The 18938-nt window shown below is 46.4% G+C and overlaps 1 protein-coding gene across 3 annotated transcripts in view; it reads right to left on the bottom strand.

Annotated features, from left to right (window-relative positions):
• Positions 1-3224: 3224 nt before the first annotated feature.
• Positions 3225-18938, bottom strand: part of Pdss2 (decaprenyl diphosphate synthase subunit 2) — a 238151-nt gene continuing 222437 nt past the window's right edge. For 2 of the 3 annotated variants that reach the window (XM_041654993.1, XM_041654991.1), the window contains one exon: positions 3225-4035. In XM_041654993.1, the coding sequence (XP_041510927.1) occupies positions 3877-4035 (159 nt within the window). In that variant the 3' untranslated portion in view covers positions 3225-3876. Of the gene's footprint in view, positions 4036-9976; positions 10058-18938 lie in introns of all 3 variants that reach the window. The other variant, XM_041654992.1, reaches the window with a different exon arrangement.

Here is an 18938-nt window from a genome sequence, read left to right as displayed (position 1 = left end):
ACCTCTGGGGCATCTCTCCATGCCCAGCCCTTTCGTCTTCTAGCGCTGGGTAATACAAGGCTTTGCGAATGCTAGGTCAGCACTCTACTGCTAACTCATGTCTCCAGCACTGAGTGACATCTGTCCCCACTGTTCAAAGGTCTTTAAATTGCTTATTCATTTAGATTTGTTAAAGAAGCAAAATTAGGCAGATGTGAAGGTGCACACCCTTAATCCCAGCACTAGAAAGCAGAGACAGGCAGATCTCTGTGAGTTCAAGACCAGCCTGGTCTATGTAGGGAGTGGTTTTAGGATAGCCAGGGTGTCACCCTGACCTGTTACATGAGACCCTGTCTCTGGGCAAACCTTTGATGAAGTGTTGCTTAACAGAAGGTGTCCCCAAAACCTTTACTATAGCTGCATTTCCTTGTTTTTACGTTCTGAGACAGGGTTTCATGTAGCTGAGGTTAGTCTTGGATTGAAGCCTGGCCTCTATCTTCCAAGAGCTAAGCTACCACATCCAGTGTTTGGAGTGCTAGGGAGTGAACCTGCTTGGGTTAAGGCTTCTCCCCAGTCCCTGCCATCCATATATCCAAGGAGTCTGGAATGTTTGGGTGGAAGTTCCATCCCAAGCCCTCTCCCCTGGGAGTTGCCTCAGTCCAGACTCCACCCCCAAGAAAGCCCGACAAAGGATGGCCCCTTCTCAGAGATGCTCAAGACCACTCCCACAGGGTATTTATTTTTTTATATATTTTATTTATTTATTAAAGATTTCTGTCTCTTCCCACCACCGCTTCCCATTTCCCTCCCCCTCTCCCTATCAATTCCCCCTCCCTCGTCAGCCCAAAGAGCAATCAGGGTTCCCTGCCCTGTGGGAAGTCCAAGGACCACCCACCTCCATCCAGGTCTAGTAAGGTGAGCATCCAAACTGCCTAGGCTCCCACAAAGCCAGTACGTGCAGTAGGATCAAAAACCCATTGCCATTGATCTTGAGTTCTCAGTAGTCCTCATTGTCCACTATGTTCAGCGAGTCCGGTTTTATCCCAGGCTTTTTCAGACCCAGGCCAGTTGGCCTTGGTGAGTTCCTGATAGAACATCCCCATGTTCTCAGCCCACAGGGTATTTAAACAGCAACCCAGAGAACAAACGCGTGGTTTTACCTGGGCTTTTTCTAACTCGGTTTGATTTGGTCTGATTTGAATTATTGTGTTGGTGGAGAGGTTTATGGGGATGCAAAGCCTCTTCAGAACCCCAGCTTTGTGCACGCTAGGCAGGCATTTGACTGAGCCACACGTGAATGAGTTAGCTCACCATCTAATCAATATGTAGCTGATATTGTTTGTCTTAGTCTACTCTTCTTTTATGATAAAACACCATGACCAAGGCAACTAACAGAAGTATCTGGGCTTATGATTTCAGATGTGGCTTAGGCCACACGTGAGGCAGCTGGGGCAGAAGCTTGCTATTTAGGCTCCTGTCTTCTGTCAGAGGCTCTCGTGGCTCCCCTTTCCTCCTCCCTGGGTCTTCTGCAGCAGCACGTTTACTAGATGGTCAGAAATGGTAAACTTTGATTTATTTGTTTTTTTTTTTTTCAGACAGGTTTTTAGTCCAAGCTGGCCTTTGAACTCACTCTGGAGCCTAGCCAGACTCAGCCTCCCAAAGTGCTGGACTCCTGGTGTGGCCACTCCAGCGTGACATAGTAAAGTCACAGAGTGAAGCAATCCTTGGGGACTTGGCACTCAGCTCATTTAATCTCATTTTACAGAAGAGGAAATTGAGGTGAGACGGAGTGACTGTTGAGAGGCCAGACAGTGAACCAGACCTGAGGCCTGATGCAGGCTCCCTGTCTTGTGTGGCCACCCAGTTGCATCCGGGCTCCTCCCTGTGGTGGTTAATGATTAGAATCCAGTATAGTACTGTAGCCATAGTTACGAATTAAGCCAAGCTCACCGAGAAGAGCGGAGTGGAAGGCTCTACGGACAATCTAAGGACTACAGAAGACGGCAGTGTAAGCCATTCAATTATCACAGAGCCGGCTCATAATACCTTACCGTCTGTAGGCTTCCATTTTCTCCTCACTGCATGCCACATGCTGGGCCAGGGTGAAGCTTTTGGGAGGAGGAATTCAACTAAAATAACTTCCCCTCGTGTTTGAGCGAGGCGGGTAATACAATCTGCTACTGTGTTTGCTGTTTCCAGATAGGGCTGTAATTACAGCACACACGGAGGATGGCAGCTGAATCTCAGTCGGGATCATTTGTGTAAACTCAGCCTTCTTGTCAACGGTATCCTCATATTGCATGTGTGCAGACCGCAGAAACCATCTCCCGTGAACCACGCTGAGACAGTGTCCGATTGCAGCCTATGCGATTGCTCAGACTCTTTCTGTAACTCAGTGTCTGTGGCTCAAGACCAAAAGCTGCCATTCTGAGTTTAAAACAGATCTCCTACCAGGAGTCCCACTACAGCAGTTACATTTCGGAAAGTCGTAAAAGACAGAGACAGTCCCTAAATCAAAGTAGCATAGGTGAGTATGCTGTGTCTGAAATAAAAACAGTGGCCTTTGAAATGTGTCTCTGTTTTGAGACAGCATTTCTCTGTATAGCCCTGGCTGTCTTAGAATCCACTCTGTAGACCATGCTGCCTCTGCCTTCCAAGAGCTGGGATTAAGGGCATGCACCACCAGGTTTGGCTTGAAATGTGTCCTGGACTTGATCTTTAAGACAGAAAGGCAGACTGTAATGATTTGTTCTGTCTCTTTAATAGACAAGCCACACCCACTCCCTCCCCATCTGCTGAGACAGGCAGATCTTCAGCTTCCAGCCTGAGTCTCTCTTTTCAGTCTCCCTCTCGAAGAGGCAGCTTCTGCCTCTCCCCACTTCTCCCCTTCCCCACTTCTGTCTCTCCCTTCTCTCTCTCCCACCCCTCTCTCTTCTCTCTCTCTTTCATCTCTTTCTCTCTCTGCTCTTCTCCCCTTCTCCCTTCCATAATCCACAGAATAAATATCTAACCTCACTCTGCATGGCGTGCCTATCCATGTCTCTGTCTCTTGCCTGCTGCCGCGTGTCTCCCTGCCCTGGACCAGCCACTGCTCAGGGACCCGCAACCATTTCCCTGTCTGGGACTGGCTGCTCTCAGGGCCCGCTGACACTGCTGGGGGACCTGAAGCGTTTCTGCTGCCTGCCACCACAGGGAATCCAAAGCATTTTTAATTTTTCCATTACACAGACAATTTCTGATAACAATTGAATCAACACCTGGTAAAACTTTAATCTCCAACTTCAAGAATTTGGCAACTTAAGAACATTTTCCCCACCTCTCCCAAATATGATAAAAACTGAGATGCACAGGCCTCTCACGATATAGCCACACAGACATGATTCTGAGACAGCAAGCAACGCCCATTTTTCTTAACTTATAGAAGAACAAGTCTCCACTACAACAGACGGGTCATCAGGTTTTGATGTGTCCATGCTGGCTGGCACCCAGTGTTTCTCTTGACACCTGCAGCTTCCAGCTTGTTCTGTCTTCTTCAGAAGGAAAACCACAGCCATCGGCCTGGCGCCATCCCTGGCGTGGTCCAATCAATAAGGACTTATTTCCTGTCCATTTGCTGAGGTCACAGGAGTGGGTCTCATTAATTATTTCTGTTGCTGCAGCTTCAAGTGTGCTTTGGCGTGACAAGTGAAAACTGGGTGACCTTTTTTCCTTCTCGTTTTGTTTGTAGTGGTTCCAAAAAGATAGATTCATTAAGCAACGGGGTAAAAGAATAGGAAAAAAAATGCATACGTTTTAAAAATCATTAACATATTAGTTATTTCATCTCAAAAGCTCTCCTCTCCACCCTGTTCTCTGGGTTTTTCAGCTAAGGAACAATAGTGTCTTTTTAATGTGGTGTCATGAAAATCTGGTCACAGCAAACACAATGTTTTCTAAAGCCGATCTGGCCTCTGAGGGAGGAAAGCTCTCCAGGGCCTCCAGTGCCTTGTTTCCATGGTAACGACACAGGTCAATAGCTGAAGTCACACCTTTGCCAGCTTTGATTGTTTCTCGCAACTGTTAAGAAATAAAAGCACAATAAGTCAGTTTTCGGTTGTACAGTGAGGGCTACAATTTAACTGGGGGTACGTGTTGGAAACAAAGGCAGGGACAGATGTGAATCCGTATTCCTGCTCCCTCCCGCGGAGGAAAGAGGCCATCATTCCAGGCCATCTCCAGGCACCATCCCCCTAAGGCTACAGGAGTGTTCTCCAGAGCAGCACAATAGGCTCCAATCAGCCCAATTACATCTCCTCCCACACCCACCCCTTGATCTGCTGAAAGTGCCCTGCTGGGAAGGCAGCACAAGGCCAAACCCTGACTTCTCTGGCATTCCCAATTTTATTCCAGGAAGCCTCCACTAACATCTTCATTCAAACTTAAATTAAAACAACAGCAAACAACAACAAAAACCTTATGCTGACACAGTAATGAAAATGAAAACACGAGAAAGATATATATTACTAAAAACCTGACTATGACTTATTTAAGACCAAAATACTTCACTCGGGAAGAATGAAGCAAAGCCTTTTTTGTAAAGAATAAAACAGACTCACACTAGCCAACAAGCTGACTTCCAATTTCTCTCTGGGATTGTAAGAGAGAACCAAGATGTCAGGAGGGGTGGTGCACACCTTTAATCCTAAAATTTGGCAGGCTGAGGCAGTGGATTTCTCTGAGATAGAGGCCAACCTGGACAACATGGCCAAACCCTATTTCAAAGACAAACAAAAACCAAAAGAGGGTGGTGTAGATCAGCTTGTGCTGCTCCTCCAAGGACCCGAGTTCAGTCCCCAGCACCATGGTAGGTGGTCAGAACAGCTGTAACTCCAGCTCCAGGGGGATACAGCTTCCACAGGCAACTACACTCATGTGTAGAGACCCATACACATAACTAATGATAAACATCTTTAAAAAACCTAACAAAATGATTATGATTTAGAGATGGAAAAGGCTTCATCTTTTGACCTTAAGTTACTTGGCTCCAGTTTGATAGTCTCATCAGTGAGCGCACTGAGGGTATCTCTCATTCCATCAGTCAGTCAGCCCAGGCACTCCCAGGCTAGCTCACCAGACCAGTCCCAGGCTAAACCCTCTGACCCCTAGAGTGGAGGTGAGTGGGGCCCTGTACAAGACCCAGCCTGTGAGTCATGGAAGATGCATGCTACTTACAGGCTGCAGCAAGGAACTGTCCTTGTGAATCAATCTAGGGCTTTCCCTCTGGCTCCAGGGACAGCCACACAGTAGGTACTTCTCAGCCTGGATACCTGAGTCACAGCAGTGAGTACTGTATGTCTCTCCTGCCCGCGACAGACATGGACATTTCTTTTTGTTTTTTTTTTTTTTCTCTGCATAGCACTGGCTGTTCTGGTTCTTGTTCTGTAGACCAGGCTGTTCTGGAACTCAGATCCGCCTGCCTCTGCCTTCTGAGCGCTGGGATTAAATGCGTGCGCCACCACCGCCAGGCTCTGATGTGGACGTTTTCTCTGATGCACTCAGTGAGCCCTCATCCTGTAGCTCCATCCGAGCTCTCAGATTTCTGCTTCATTCTTTTCAACTGTGCTACTGGGAACCCTGGGAGCCCCCAGCTAGGCTACATTTCACGATTACCTCCCAAAGAGCCTCCCCAAACCATCTTGCACCTCATACTCCATCTACCATGTCACACTGCCAAGAAGAATTTCTACTACACTGCAAATACAGCCTTGCCTGAAATCTGTCGCTGCCTTCCAACAGCCTTAGCAATCTAAGCTGTTTCAGGAAGACTGACGTCCTTCCTCTTGCTCTTACCCAGCTTCATCTCCCCTCTTCCTGCCTCTGCTCATGTATTAAGAGGAATTGCTTTCTCAAAGCTCATATACTGGTTCTCCGGCGGTCATCTTTCCATGTCTAGTAAGCTCCCCAGACTTCACCTGGACGGAAGGCATGAAGGCATGCCGCACGCTAGGATGACGGCAGTAGGAGCTAGCTGCTCTTCTTCCTCTAGGCTCCTAGATTATTCTGTACACATCTGGAATTCAGTATTATTACATAGTGTTGTATTTTCATTTTCTACCCACTGGCTTCCTTGTGAGATTTTAAGCTACTGTATAATTTATGCAACATGAATAAAAAATATGTGCTGGTTTATTACTCTAATTACAATCAAGAGGCCAGAGGTCCAGAGAAACTCAGTGACTCAGGATAACAGACGGAACTCAGCAAAGCTGAGATCAGAGGTCACATTTCTTATTCAGTTTTTCTTATAACGTGTGTGTGTGTGTGTGTGTGTGTGTGTGTGTGTGTGTGTACACCTACCAAATCATGTGTGATGAGATCAGGTTCTCTTCTTCTACCTTTCTGTGGATTCTGGGCATCACACTCATGTCAAGCTTCTGCAGCAAGTGCCTTTACCTGCCAAGCCATTTCACATTTGGGGAACACAGCATATCACTCTGCCTGCCCTACTCACGATATAGCCCCTGCCTGCCTTACTCTCTGGCAATTCTTCGGCTTCAGCTTTAGATGGGCAAGAGATGGGGCTAAAGCATGCACCATCTACCCCAGAGGCTGCATTTTCTGACGCCTTAGCCTCCAGAGGCACTTACTAAACTTCCAATTCTGAGCACCCACACAGAGAATATTCCAGCCTAGGTTTCCCTAGTGCAGAGCCAGCTTCAAGTTTCTATTGCAGCGCTGGTGTTTGAGGGAAGCCAATCAACTGTTCTCAGCTCGAAGTGAAGATCATATCTGTTCTTCAGGGGAGGTTGGGGGGCTCCATGAGACAGAAGGGATCACTGGGTGGTATATCTGTCTAGCTCTCCCTCCAAGGCCTCAGCTGCTGCCACCTGTGGCAGTCAACCTGATCAAGTCAGATCTGCTCTGATTTGATATACAATAACCTCAAGGCAGCTGGACTCAGATCCTGAAGGCAAGAGTAGGCAGGGTATGCCCCCATTTTCTTTATCTGTAATCTTCCTGGATCTAAACCAGACAAGCCAGTGCTTTAGATCCTTGGCTGGCGACTGCAGGCAGGTGGGTGTCCACAAGAATTCTACTGAGTTTCTAAGAACTCACTAAGCATCCACTACATGGAAGAGTGGAATGATCCTTCTCTGCTCGTGGCTGGGGAGCTAATTAACAAGAAAGTGGAGGCAGTAATGTGGGACTGCAGGTACAGGGCGCTCCAGAAAGCCTTGCAGAGCGGGCTGTGACAGCAAGCGTGTGCCGGGGCAGGAGCAGCAAGAGACTGCAGGGAAGAGTGCAGCAGAGAGCAGCAGGCAGAGCATGCAGGGAGGGAACACAGCCAAATGGCACAGCTTGCAGAGATAGATGTCAGGGGACCCAGGGCAGCTCTGAAGACCAGGCTCAGACATTTGTATTTCTTTTTCTTCAAAGTTTAATTATAAAGTATTTGAAAACTTGAATGCTGTATGTGGTAGTACATGCCTGTAATCTCAGCATCCTCGCATTTAGGAGTTGGAAAGAGGAGGAATTCAGGGGCCAGCCTGGATTACATGAGAGGGAGGGAGGGAAGAATATAGGAAGGGGGCGAGGAGAGAGAGAGAGAGAGAGAGAGAGAGAGAGAGAGAGAAACTATAAGCAGTAGTATGTTTGTAAACTAGCTCTTGATGTAGCATTTGAAGACTTCTGTATTATAATATTATAATATGCCTATTATGACTGATTTCAAGATGGCACGGCGCATGGGATCAGAAAATTCTTAACTATTTCATAATCACCATTGGGAGTTGGCTTGGGCACATCCTTGGCAGCAGGGTGCTTCCTCCTAGTTTTCATCTGAACATTCTTTCACATAATCACAACACTGTGATCTCTCTAAGAGAGCTAACTAGAAACAGTTCTAACTCATCTTATTAATTATTATTATTGTGTATGTCTGTGAGAGGCCACCATGCAGATGTGGGAGCAGAGGACAGTCCAGGACTTGGTCCTCTTCTTGCATCTGGGCCCTGGGAACTAACCTCGCGTTGTCAGGCTGCCAAGCAAGTGCTTCTACCTGCTGAGCCGTCTTGCCAGCACCAAAGGTTAACTTGAAGAGTTAGATAATTTCCTACATCTCAGATTTAGTCCTGTCTTACCCTTCGTCCATTTAACTAAGAAAGAAAATGTGTGTGGTCTTCTCCCTGCACCTATGCTCGCGTCCCATGCTTGGGCAGTGTCCGAGGAGGCTAGAAGAGGGTGCTGGATTTCCCAGAACTGGAGCCACAGACATTTGTAAGCGGCCATGTGGGTGCTGGGAATCGAACCCACATCCTCAGGAAGAGCAGTCAATGCTTTTAACTGCGGAGCCATCTCTCCAGCTCAGTCCAGTGGTTTTTCAATGAAAAAAAAAATTTAAAAGGAAGGACATGACTGCTCCTAGATATGGTGGAGAAGGTTTATTTTAGATACAAGGGCGAGCATAGCCATCTGGAAGAGGATAGGATGACTATGACACTGAGCGAGACCATTTGAAGAGAAGTGGGAGGGGAGAGGAGCCAAGAGGGGTGGCCTGGGCCAAGAGACTGGCATGGCCAAAATGGTTGTTATATAGGGAGGGGCCAGAGGAGCTGGCAGGAGGGAAGCCCAGCCCATACCTGGGCTGGAGAGTTCAGGGTAGGGGATGGGTATGCTATTCAGGAAGGTCCTGTAACAGGTAGAGACTGAGGGATGCAGGGAGCCTCTGGAGGCCAGCATCCGCTTTGATAAGTTAATGGACACCTCAGTCCATTTGTCCCAGGTTTTTTTTTTTTTCAAACCATGATCAATCAAAGTTCACACATTACATTTGTCTGCAATGACATTTTTGGTTTTTGTTTGCTTGTTTTGAGATAGGCTCTTACTAAGCAGCCTCTGGTTGGCTTTGAACCTGGGAAGACCCTCTTGTCTTTGCCACCTTGTGTGAGAATAGCTTTCTGTCAACTTGACACGCGCTCATGTTGTCAGCTGAGAAGATGCCTCCATCCAGATGCCCATAAAAACTCTGTAGGACATGGTCTTGATGGACATGGGTGGGCTCAGGGGTGGTGCTGCCCCAGAGCGTGTGGTCTGAGTTGCATAAGAAGCAGGCTGACGTGAGCAAACAGTAAACACAATCTTCCATGGCTTCTGCTTCAGCTCCTGCATCCAGGTGCCTGCCTTGAGTTCCCTCAGTGACGAGGATGTCCTGAGCGTTGTAAGAAATAAAACCTTTCATCTCCATGTTGTTTCTGGTCATCACAGCAATAGAAACCCTAAGTCAGCCAGGCTGTCCTGAAACTTGCTATGTACCCAAGTCTGGCCTTGTACTTGTCCTCGTACACTTGCCTCTGTCTTCTGGGTATCAGATTGTGGGTGTGGGACATTATGCCCAACGACACTGTCATTTTTTTTTTATTTAAAAACAGGCTATGCTGTTGAATATTTTTATGTTGTAGGATATTTTGTGAACTTTATTTTACTTTTGAGACAGAGTCTCATGCAGTCTAGGCTGGCCACCAACTCACTGTGTGGCTTCTGACCTCCTCGACTCTACCTTTTGAGTGCAGAAATTACAGGCCTATGTGCCACTTGCCTCTTTTACTGAACCTAGGGATTCATATACACTAGGCAACTGCTCTTTCCACTGAACTACACTCAATCCCCTATGAACTTTACTGAAACAGGTTCAACTGCATATTTGATGATAGCTAATAGAGCTTCTAGTTTGGTAGACCACTTTCCCCAGAATGTTCACAGACTTAAGTTCAGTTCTCCCTAGAACCTACGGGTGGAAGGGAAGGACAGAACTGACTCTCAAAAGTTGTCCTCTGACCCCAACATGTACACCTTAGAACATATGCCCACATATATATACAAACACACAACAGATAATATAATTTTAAAAATATTGTTTGAAAAGATACATTAATTTGAGCGTGAAGAAGCTGATCACAAGATTCACATAGGAAACTTCAAAAAGCAGATGTGAGCACATGCTTTTAATTTCATCACTCACTTAGGAGGCAACAGGACCAATCCTGGGCTACACAGCAAGTTACAGGCCAGCGCCGCCAGGGCCACACAGTGAGAACCTGTCCTAGAAAAGAGCAAGCAGAAGCCACTAGATGTGGTAGCTCACAGCGGTAATCCCAGTTCTCCAGCGAGCACTCTCTCTCTCCCCCCCCCCCTCTCTCTCTCTCACACACACACACACACACACACACACACTCACAGAGCCAGAGTTGCAGCCTGAGAAACACTTCCTAGATCACTCTAGTTATTATCCTAATTTGAGTGCACTTTACTTAAAGGGGCACTTTCTTTGGGTTATTGTGCTTTACTAGTTTTTTTAGAGTTAGAATTTTGGTATTGCCTAGGCTGGCCTAGAATTCCTAGGTTCACGTGATTCTTCTGCCACAGTCTTCCAAATGGCTGGGCTTAAAGAGCTGTACCACATGACACCTGGTAAGAGCATGATAATTTAAAAAAAGGGGGGGGGTGCTGGTAAGATGGCTTCAGAAAGTAAAGGTGTGTGCTGTATGAACCTGGGGACCCGGGTTCGATCCTCAGAACTAATGTAAAAGTAGGAGAACTGACACAACCAAGCTGTTCTCTGACTTCCATGTCCACACATGGCAAGGTGTCCACACACCATGGACATACACATGCACAATAACAAATAACAATTCAAAACCAATTCTTTACTTCTTGCTTCATGCATATTTTGATTGGCAAAAGCAAAAACTGATGGGCAGAAAGAGCTTTGGTTCTCAGGCTTGAAAATCACTCCCAACACAGGGCATACGGCACGGGGCATACGGCACGGGGCATACGGCAACACACACACACACACAAATACAAACGAGTGACCTGGCAGTCTGTATTTCTCTGACATAGCACTTTAGGACACTAAAATAACTAAATCTAGAAGTCAACCTTATAACTGTGGAAGTGCAGCCCACCTTAAGTAAATTAAGCAAATACCCCGCTAGAGCATCCCATTAAAGACATGCACAGAAAGAGCGGGGCAGGAAAGGTGAAGGGCATTTTACTTGACATTTTTAGACACCTTCTGAGCAACAAATGCTGCTCATGTTTAGACCGGTCTGAGCAGAATCCCTGTCTGCTTTGGGAAGCTATCATTCAAGTTCTTTAAAAACATTACAGAGGCAGAAGCAGGTGGAACTCCATGGGTTTGAGGCCAGGCTGGTCTACACAGTAGAACAGCCAGAGTTATATATTAATACCCTGTCTCAAAACAGGCATACAAACCCCTCAGAATATTAAAGGGGGGAGTCTTAGCATGGGATGTGACTGTTTATGAGGTGGACACAGTGGCGATTCAGCTCAAGGATAGCAGGGAAAGATGGGAAACATCCTTGCCTCCCACCCCATTTTGTCAGAGAGGATGCTGGGATGATATACCAAGTGATGTGGACAAGAGTCCACAGAGAACAACCAACCTTCCTTCCTTCCTTCCTTCCTTCCTTCCTTCCTTCCTTCCTTCCCGGGTCTCATTCTGTAGCCCAAGATGGATTGGACCTGGCAACAACCCTCCTGCCTCAGTCTTCCAGGGCTGTAATTACATGCAAAGCCACCACACCTGGCCAGAGAACGATCTTTCTTTCTTTCTTTCTTTCTTTCTTTCTTTCTTTCCCTTCCTTCCTTCCTTCCTTCCTTTCTTTTTTTTTGAGACAAAGTTTCTCTATGTAGTCCAGGCTAGCGCTGAAATTGTGATTCTCCTGCCTCAGATTCTTGGGTACAGGGATTACAGGCTGTGATAACCCACCCAGCTGTAATAACTTTATTTATTAGAAAGCAGGAGCACTTTTTACTTAATTATGGCCACATAATGGGATATAAAAGTGATCAGCATCTTGAAAAACAAACAAAAAAGCATGTTCTCTTGATGTGAGAATCCGTGAGGTATGCCAGGCATGATAGAATGCATTGATAATCCAGCACTGAATTATATGGTGAGTTGTGGGTCAGGCTGGGCTACTCGGGAGACCCTCTGTCCGAAATCAAAACCCAACCAAACCAGACGACAAATCATCACAGTTTCAGAGACTGAGCCAGAGCTGAGAAAATGTGATGCAGGGAGCTGGAGAGATGGCTCAGTGGTTAAGAGCACTGGCTGCTCTTCCAGAGGTCCTGAGTTCAATTTCCAGCAACCACATGGTGGCTCACAGCCATCTATAATAAGATCTGGTGCCCTCTTCTGGCCTGCAGGCACATGTGGAAGGAATGTTGCATACATAATAAATAAATCTTTAAAAAAAAATGTGATGCAGGAATAGGTGCAGTGAGAGCACCATCTAAGGTCCTGAGTCGGAGCAGGCCCCTAAACGAAGGCCCTGCCCCAAGCCAGTGCAATGGCTCTCTGTGCTTAGGCAGCAGCACTTACCTGCCTCCGAGTGGGGCGTGGCTGGCACCAGGGCTCTCCCTGATTTGCAGGCCCTGGCAAAGGAGGGCCACGGCTGTACAACCGAAGGCAAAATTGTCAGCAGGACACAGCTACAGGTTTTAATTTTTTAAACACACTCCCCTTTCTTTTCTTTTTTTTCTCTTCCTTTTCTTGATGCTGGATTTGGGTAGGCAAGGCTGCTTTGAACTCCTTCTGTCCTCTGAGTGCTGAGACTGTAGGTAGGAGCCACTATGCCTGACTTGGTGATTTATTTATTTTTTTGTTTTTTACAGTAATCCTACACCTCACACCTGAGAATCCTGGAGTGTGCCACCAGGCCGTGCTGTGAGTAGCTTTAGACATTTTCCTTACTGCTCCTTCCCTCCCTCCCTCCCTCCCTCCCTCCCTCCCTCCCTCCCGCTGTGAAGGAGAGATGTGAGTGTGTGTTTGTGCAGCTGTCTGGAGGTTCCAGTGATGACTTAGGGGCTGGTTTTCTCTTCCCACTGTGGGTGGGGAGGTTCAGGACATCAGGCCCGGGGAAGCAAATGCTTCTATCTGATGAGCCATCTTACCAACCCCGTTGTTAAGCTTTAAAAAATTATGTTTTCTTGTTACTGATGCCTAGTGAGTTTATGAGAATTATTAATGCATGAACAGACAGAGGGAAAAGCCCGAGTGCTCTGAGGAGTTCAGGCCCAGGCATTAGGGATGTGCAGCATGGTCAGGTCTTTGAAGAAAATCAGAGTCTCTTTTAATTATGTACACTAATTAGCTATGTATATACATGTGTCTGTTAGAATGTGCCCGAGAGCAAGGACCCACAGAGTCCAGAAGAGGGCGTCAGAACCCCTGCGACTGGAGTTACAGGTGGCTGTGAAGCTGCCTGACCTGGGTGTTGGAAAAGCACCGGGTCCTCTGCAAGAGCAGCACACTGTATTAACGGCCATCTGTCATCTCTCTAGTCCTTGTTAGTGCGTTTTTGTTCTGACAGAAAATGTTCAGAAACAATCTGCCATTAAGGCCCAAATTAAGATTCTCATAGGACTTAATGGATGGGTATGTGAAGTGGGGTTGGAGGTTGATGAAAACAAAACCAGGATTTAAGAGTGTAACGTCCAAGACAGTCATGGTGACACATACCATGTATTTAGTCCCAGCGCCCAGGAGACTTGAAGAAAGACATTATGGGTCTGAGAGGAGGTTAACCCATCTCAAAGTAAACACATAAAGCCCTTAGCCGGGCGTGGTGGCATACACCTTTAATCATAGCACTTGGGAAGCAGAGGCAGAAGGATCTCTGTGAGTTTGAGGTTAGCCTGGTCTACAGAGTGACTTCCAGGACAAACAAACCAAAAACTCTGCCTACTGTTTTATGTTCAACAACCAACCAACCAACCAACCAACCAATAAATTAGGGGCCGGGGAGATGCTCAGGGGTAAGAGCACTTATCCCTGAGGATCTGAGTTAGGATCCCAGCACCCATTTCAAGCAGCCCACAACTGCCTCTTCCACTACCAGGGGATTCAATGTCCGCTTCTGGCCTCTGTGGGCACCTGCATGCACATGCGCACAAACACAATTACATATCTACATATGTACACACAAATAAAAGTAAGAAGCAAATCTTAAAAAAAAAAAAAGAGTAAGTAGGAACTGGAGGGACGGCTTAAGGGTTAAGCGTACCCACATGGTGGCTCCCAACTATCGGTGATTTCAGTTCCAGGGACTCTTGACACCCTCTTCTGACCTCTATGGACACTACCAGGTATATACATGTGGTACACATACATGTATGCTGGCAAAATACTCATATATAATATATACATAACAAGTAAAATAAAAATATATTAGTTGAAGTCTGTAGGCTGAACAAGAAGAACAAGGATTCTCTAGTATGTGAAACGATAAATCTCCTATTAACAGAAGTAAACAGGAAGCAGAGCAGCTATGAAATGAGTTTAAAATTGTAAAACCACAGCTGGGAATGGTGACACACATCTGTAATCCTTAGCACTTGGGGAAGCCGGAAGAGCAGAAATTCAAGGTCATCTTTAGCTATAGCAAATCCAAGGCCAGAGTGGACTACACAAGACTGTGGAAGGAAGGAAGGGAGGGAGGGAGGGAGGGAGGGAGGGAGGGAGGGAGGAAAGACTGAATAAATACTAGGGACAGAAGGCTGAAAGGACCACCTGTATATTCCACCATCTAGTCCCAGGTTGTTAAGGAGGCCTTGGCTGAAGCTCTGAGCCTGGGATTCATTTCTGTCTAGCTTCTGTGTCCATCTCTTTCTGAGACCACCCACACTCCCATTCTGAACACAACGTTAGACTCCAGACTAAGACTGTGGATCACCCAGCGAACCTCTCCTGCACCAGCTCTGTTCGCTTTCCTAAGAGACCCCTCCTCCCTCTGTCTCCACTCAGGGCACCATCACAGGTGGCCACCCACTGTGCTCCGCATGCAGGGAATGTCCATGTGCTTGTCACCCACTGAAGGGCTGTGAAGGATCTCAAGACGTGAGGAGTGACTGACTCGTGTCTTTAAGCAGGGTCAATGAGAAGGTGCATGATGGCACTCGGACGAGAGAGTTTACGGTGAGGTTCCAGAGATTATTAGACAGATGGCTCATGAATGCTAGAAGGCTGGCGATTGTAATGGTGTCCCCAGCACAGGTTAGTCTTTTTGGAGCAGAACCCAAGCCTTTGCGAATATCAAGTCTCCCCACCGAGCGACATGGCTACCTGCCCTGGTCCTGAGTTGGGAGTAGAGGGCCTATTTAATGAGAAACTACCAATCAAAATCGAGCCACACTTCAGTGATAGGCAGTGATCCCATGGCAGCGCCAGAGCAGGAGGGACAGCAAGAGGATGCAGCGTCCACATGACAAGTCACTAAATAAGCCAATCAAGACCAAGAGCAAATTAGGACTTGCACCCCAGGCACTGCTCTGGTCACTTGGGTTGCTCTTTTTGCTCCGCACCCCAGTGTCACATGGGGAGCCTCAATGTGGGAGTGGGCATGAAGCCCTGTTTAAAATTTTATTTTTAACATTAGGTGGAGTTTGTACTGACAACCAGGGAGCCTGAATGAGACCTACCTAGACACTCTGTATATATGTTATAATTGTGTAGCTTGGTCCTCTTATGGGACTCCTAACAGCGGGTACAGGGGCTGTCTCTGACTCTTTTGTTGCCTTTTGGGACCCTACTTCTCATACCAGGTCACCTTGCCCAGCGACACATGGGGAGGTGCTTAGTCTTACTTCAACTTGATATGCCATGTTTCGTTGATACTTATAGGAGACCTGCCTTTTCCTGGACGGCGACAGAAGAGGAGAGGATGTGGGGGTGGGAGGGGAAAATGGGGGAGAGAGACTGGGGGTGGGGCTGGGGGAGGCTTCAGCTGTGAGGTAAAATAAATAGATGAATAAAAGAATTATTTTTGAAATAGAAGGAAATCTTTAAAGCAGTTGAGAACCTTTAGCTCCTTGGTTCTGCCTCTATACCCGAGTGCTGAGATTACAGGCATGTATCACCCCACCTTGTAGTTTTATATTTTATTTTTTCTGTATGTGGGTGTTTTGACTGTATGGCTGTGTACCACATACATGCTTGGTGCCCTCAGAGGTCAGAGAAGGTTGTGACCCACCAAGTGGGTGCTGGGAAGTGAACCCATGTCCTCTGGAAGAGCAAGCAGCCAGTGCTCTTAACTGCTGAGCCATCTTTCTAGGGGACCGAGCATAGAGTTTTAGACAAGCTAGACAAGTACTCTTCCAATTGAGATACACCTTCAGCCCACAATCCTTCTTTTGTTTATTTTAAACTTATCATTAGTGTGTGTGTGTGTGTGTGTGTGTAGACTCGTGTGCCATGGCGCACATATGAAGGGCAGAGGGCAACTCTTGGGTTGGTTCTGCTCATCCATCTTTATGTGGGTCAAGGATCAAACTCTGATTGTCAGGTTTATACAGCAAGCTCTTTAAGCACTGAGTACCTCTTTTTTTTTTTAGGTGGGGGGAGGGGGCATTTGGTTCTTAGCTTCAGAAATAGCAGCGATTTTAAAGTTTAGATTCCAGAAACTTATCCTTCACGTGTAAGTCAGGGTTTGGTAAAGAATATGACAATGTGATTTGAACACATACATAGAACTTACTAGAAAATGGTTTCTAGTGCAGTCGTACTGCAGATGAAAGCCATCTCTAGTGCCGTGCTGCCAGGACGCAATACTGGCTCTCTTTCCTTTACCACATTTCTAGGAGCTACTTAACTGAAGATGAAGAGGGGATGCATATTGAAATTTAATTTTCATATGTCGCACTGCCAGAGAGATGGCTTACAAATGGACAGCATCTAGATTGGAGCGCTTCTGACATGCTGGACGACGAGCCATTGTTAGTCAATGAAGTGTTTCGCAGTGCTAATGGTGTAGCTGTGCATCTGGCTTTCAATAATTGTAAAAGGAGAGGCTTTCATTTGGCAGGGAGTCACAGAAAGTCTCAGAATCTCTGAAAACTACATTCTTTATCTAAGCCAAGACCATGCTGTAGATAAAAAAGGCAAATGCACGTTTTGTAAGAACTACCAGATGGCCATGTCCAAAGTACAGGTGTGGATGGTCTTTGAAAGTTAAGTTTGAAAACTGTTTCAGCGAGGCACAGTAGTGCCTACTTTAACGTCAGCCACTGGGGGCTGAGGCGAGGCAACCATGCCAATAAGGACATTCTCAAATAATACAAACACTAAACTTAATGTAGCAAGACCCTTGCATTCATTACTTTTCTTGTGGAACTTGTAATAGGAAGGATGTTTTAGCTTGCAGGTCCAGAGGGGGCGTCCACGTCAGCAGACACAGCCTAAGGTTGAGAGCAAACTGAAGTGGAGCAGCTTACAGACTCTCAAGTCACCCCCCGGGGTAGTGTCCTCCAACAATCCTGCGTCATCAACTGAGGAGCCAGAGCTCAGACAGCCACCAGCCTATGAGAAAGCTCTCATTCAAACTATCTCTCTCTTTCAAAACAAACACATCAAAACCGGGTCTTACAGAGTAGCCTCTAACGCTAGCTACTCGGGGAACAGGAGGGTTGTAAATCCAAGGTCAACTTGTGCTACGGAGTTAAGATTGGTTGGCGGGTGTGTTAGTAGGTAAAGGCACTTGCTGCCACGCCTGATCACCTGAGTTCCACTGATGGGCCACGTGGTTGAAGGAGACCCAGACAGTAAAAGGAGACAACCAACTTTTGCAGGCTGTGACCATGCCCACTCTACCCACCACAAAAGGTCAGAAGTCTGGGCAACTTAGTGAGACCCTGTGTAAAATACAGTGAACAAAATAAATAAACTTATTTTTAAAAGCCAACAAAACTCTTATAATGTGAAAAATATGGAGTAATATGTAACATACATTTTAACAAGCCCATCTATGGTTTGTGAATTAAATCATCCTATGCACTATTATGGAAACACATGATATTGGATATGCTGATCTCCATTTCCTTAACGAGTTCTGTGACCCAAAGCCCCCTGAGATGGGACATAAAGGGAGACAGAGGTTCTGGGACTAAATGCCACTGTTCCTAGAGACGGCATCGTCTTAGGTACAGGTGAAGCCACACAAGAATCTTTGTTACATCTAATGTAAACACTGTAAGCTCAACTAACTCAACACTCCAGGGTCAATTCGCTTTGATGTGTCTCATAATCACAGACAACAAGCCTGGGAGGGGAGTTCACTGGGTTGAAGCACTTGCTATGAGTTTGAATCTCCAGAAGTCAGACCTGCAAGTGAGTCCCTGTAATCTGAGTTCTCCTGAGGGTACAGATAATCCCTGAATGATTGCTAGCCAACTAGCCTGGTGTTTACACCCCAAACAAACACAAACAAAATCACTATGGAGACCCTGCTTCAAACAAGGTGAAAGGTGAGGAACAAGGCCTGAGGTTGTCCTCTCTCCCACAGTCACACAAACAAGAAAAACAATGGGGGCAGTGAGCACAGGGCTGAGACAAGGCTGGGGCTCTATGCAGCCTCTGAGCCCAGCTTCCTCAGCTGGACGTGAGGAAGAATACTTACAGGACAGGGACAGCATGCAGAATTACTGAGAGCACCTGAGAGAATTTAAACTAGCAAAGTGTAGAGAAGAAGAGCATGGGGTCACGGCAAAACATCCAAGCATGCTCATGATTCACCTAGCTATATAAGTGTGAACAGTCAAAGATGATTCCACATGGGCTCATGCAGGTCTCTGGAGTAGTCGAGGGCCCTGATTGCTAATGAACTGGAAACAGGCTTATGTTTGAAAACAAATTCACAGATCATGTTAATGTTTTCATTTATTCATTTACTTTTGTTTTATTGTGACAGAATCTCACTCTGTAGCCCAGGATAGCCTGGAACTTACTATGTAGCTCAGGCTGGCCTTAGCAAAGAGAGCAATGGAACCCAACAACACATACAATACAAATGATCATACTTGAAGAGCTACACCCTACCAAACATATAAGCAGACTTAAACTCTGTGTGCATATACACATATACATATATGTGTATATGGTTTAGGTGTGTAGTAATCTT

Source organism: Microtus oregoni, unplaced genomic scaffold (assembly GCF_018167655.1).
Source record: "Microtus oregoni isolate MIOR12 unplaced genomic scaffold, Mior012 000006F_ref0000085, whole genome shotgun sequence".
In the NCBI taxonomy this organism is placed as follows: domain Eukaryota; kingdom Metazoa; phylum Chordata; class Mammalia; order Rodentia; family Cricetidae; genus Microtus; species Microtus oregoni.
Note: the sequence above shows the minus strand (reverse complement) of the source record. Positions and strands in the feature narration are given on the sequence as shown.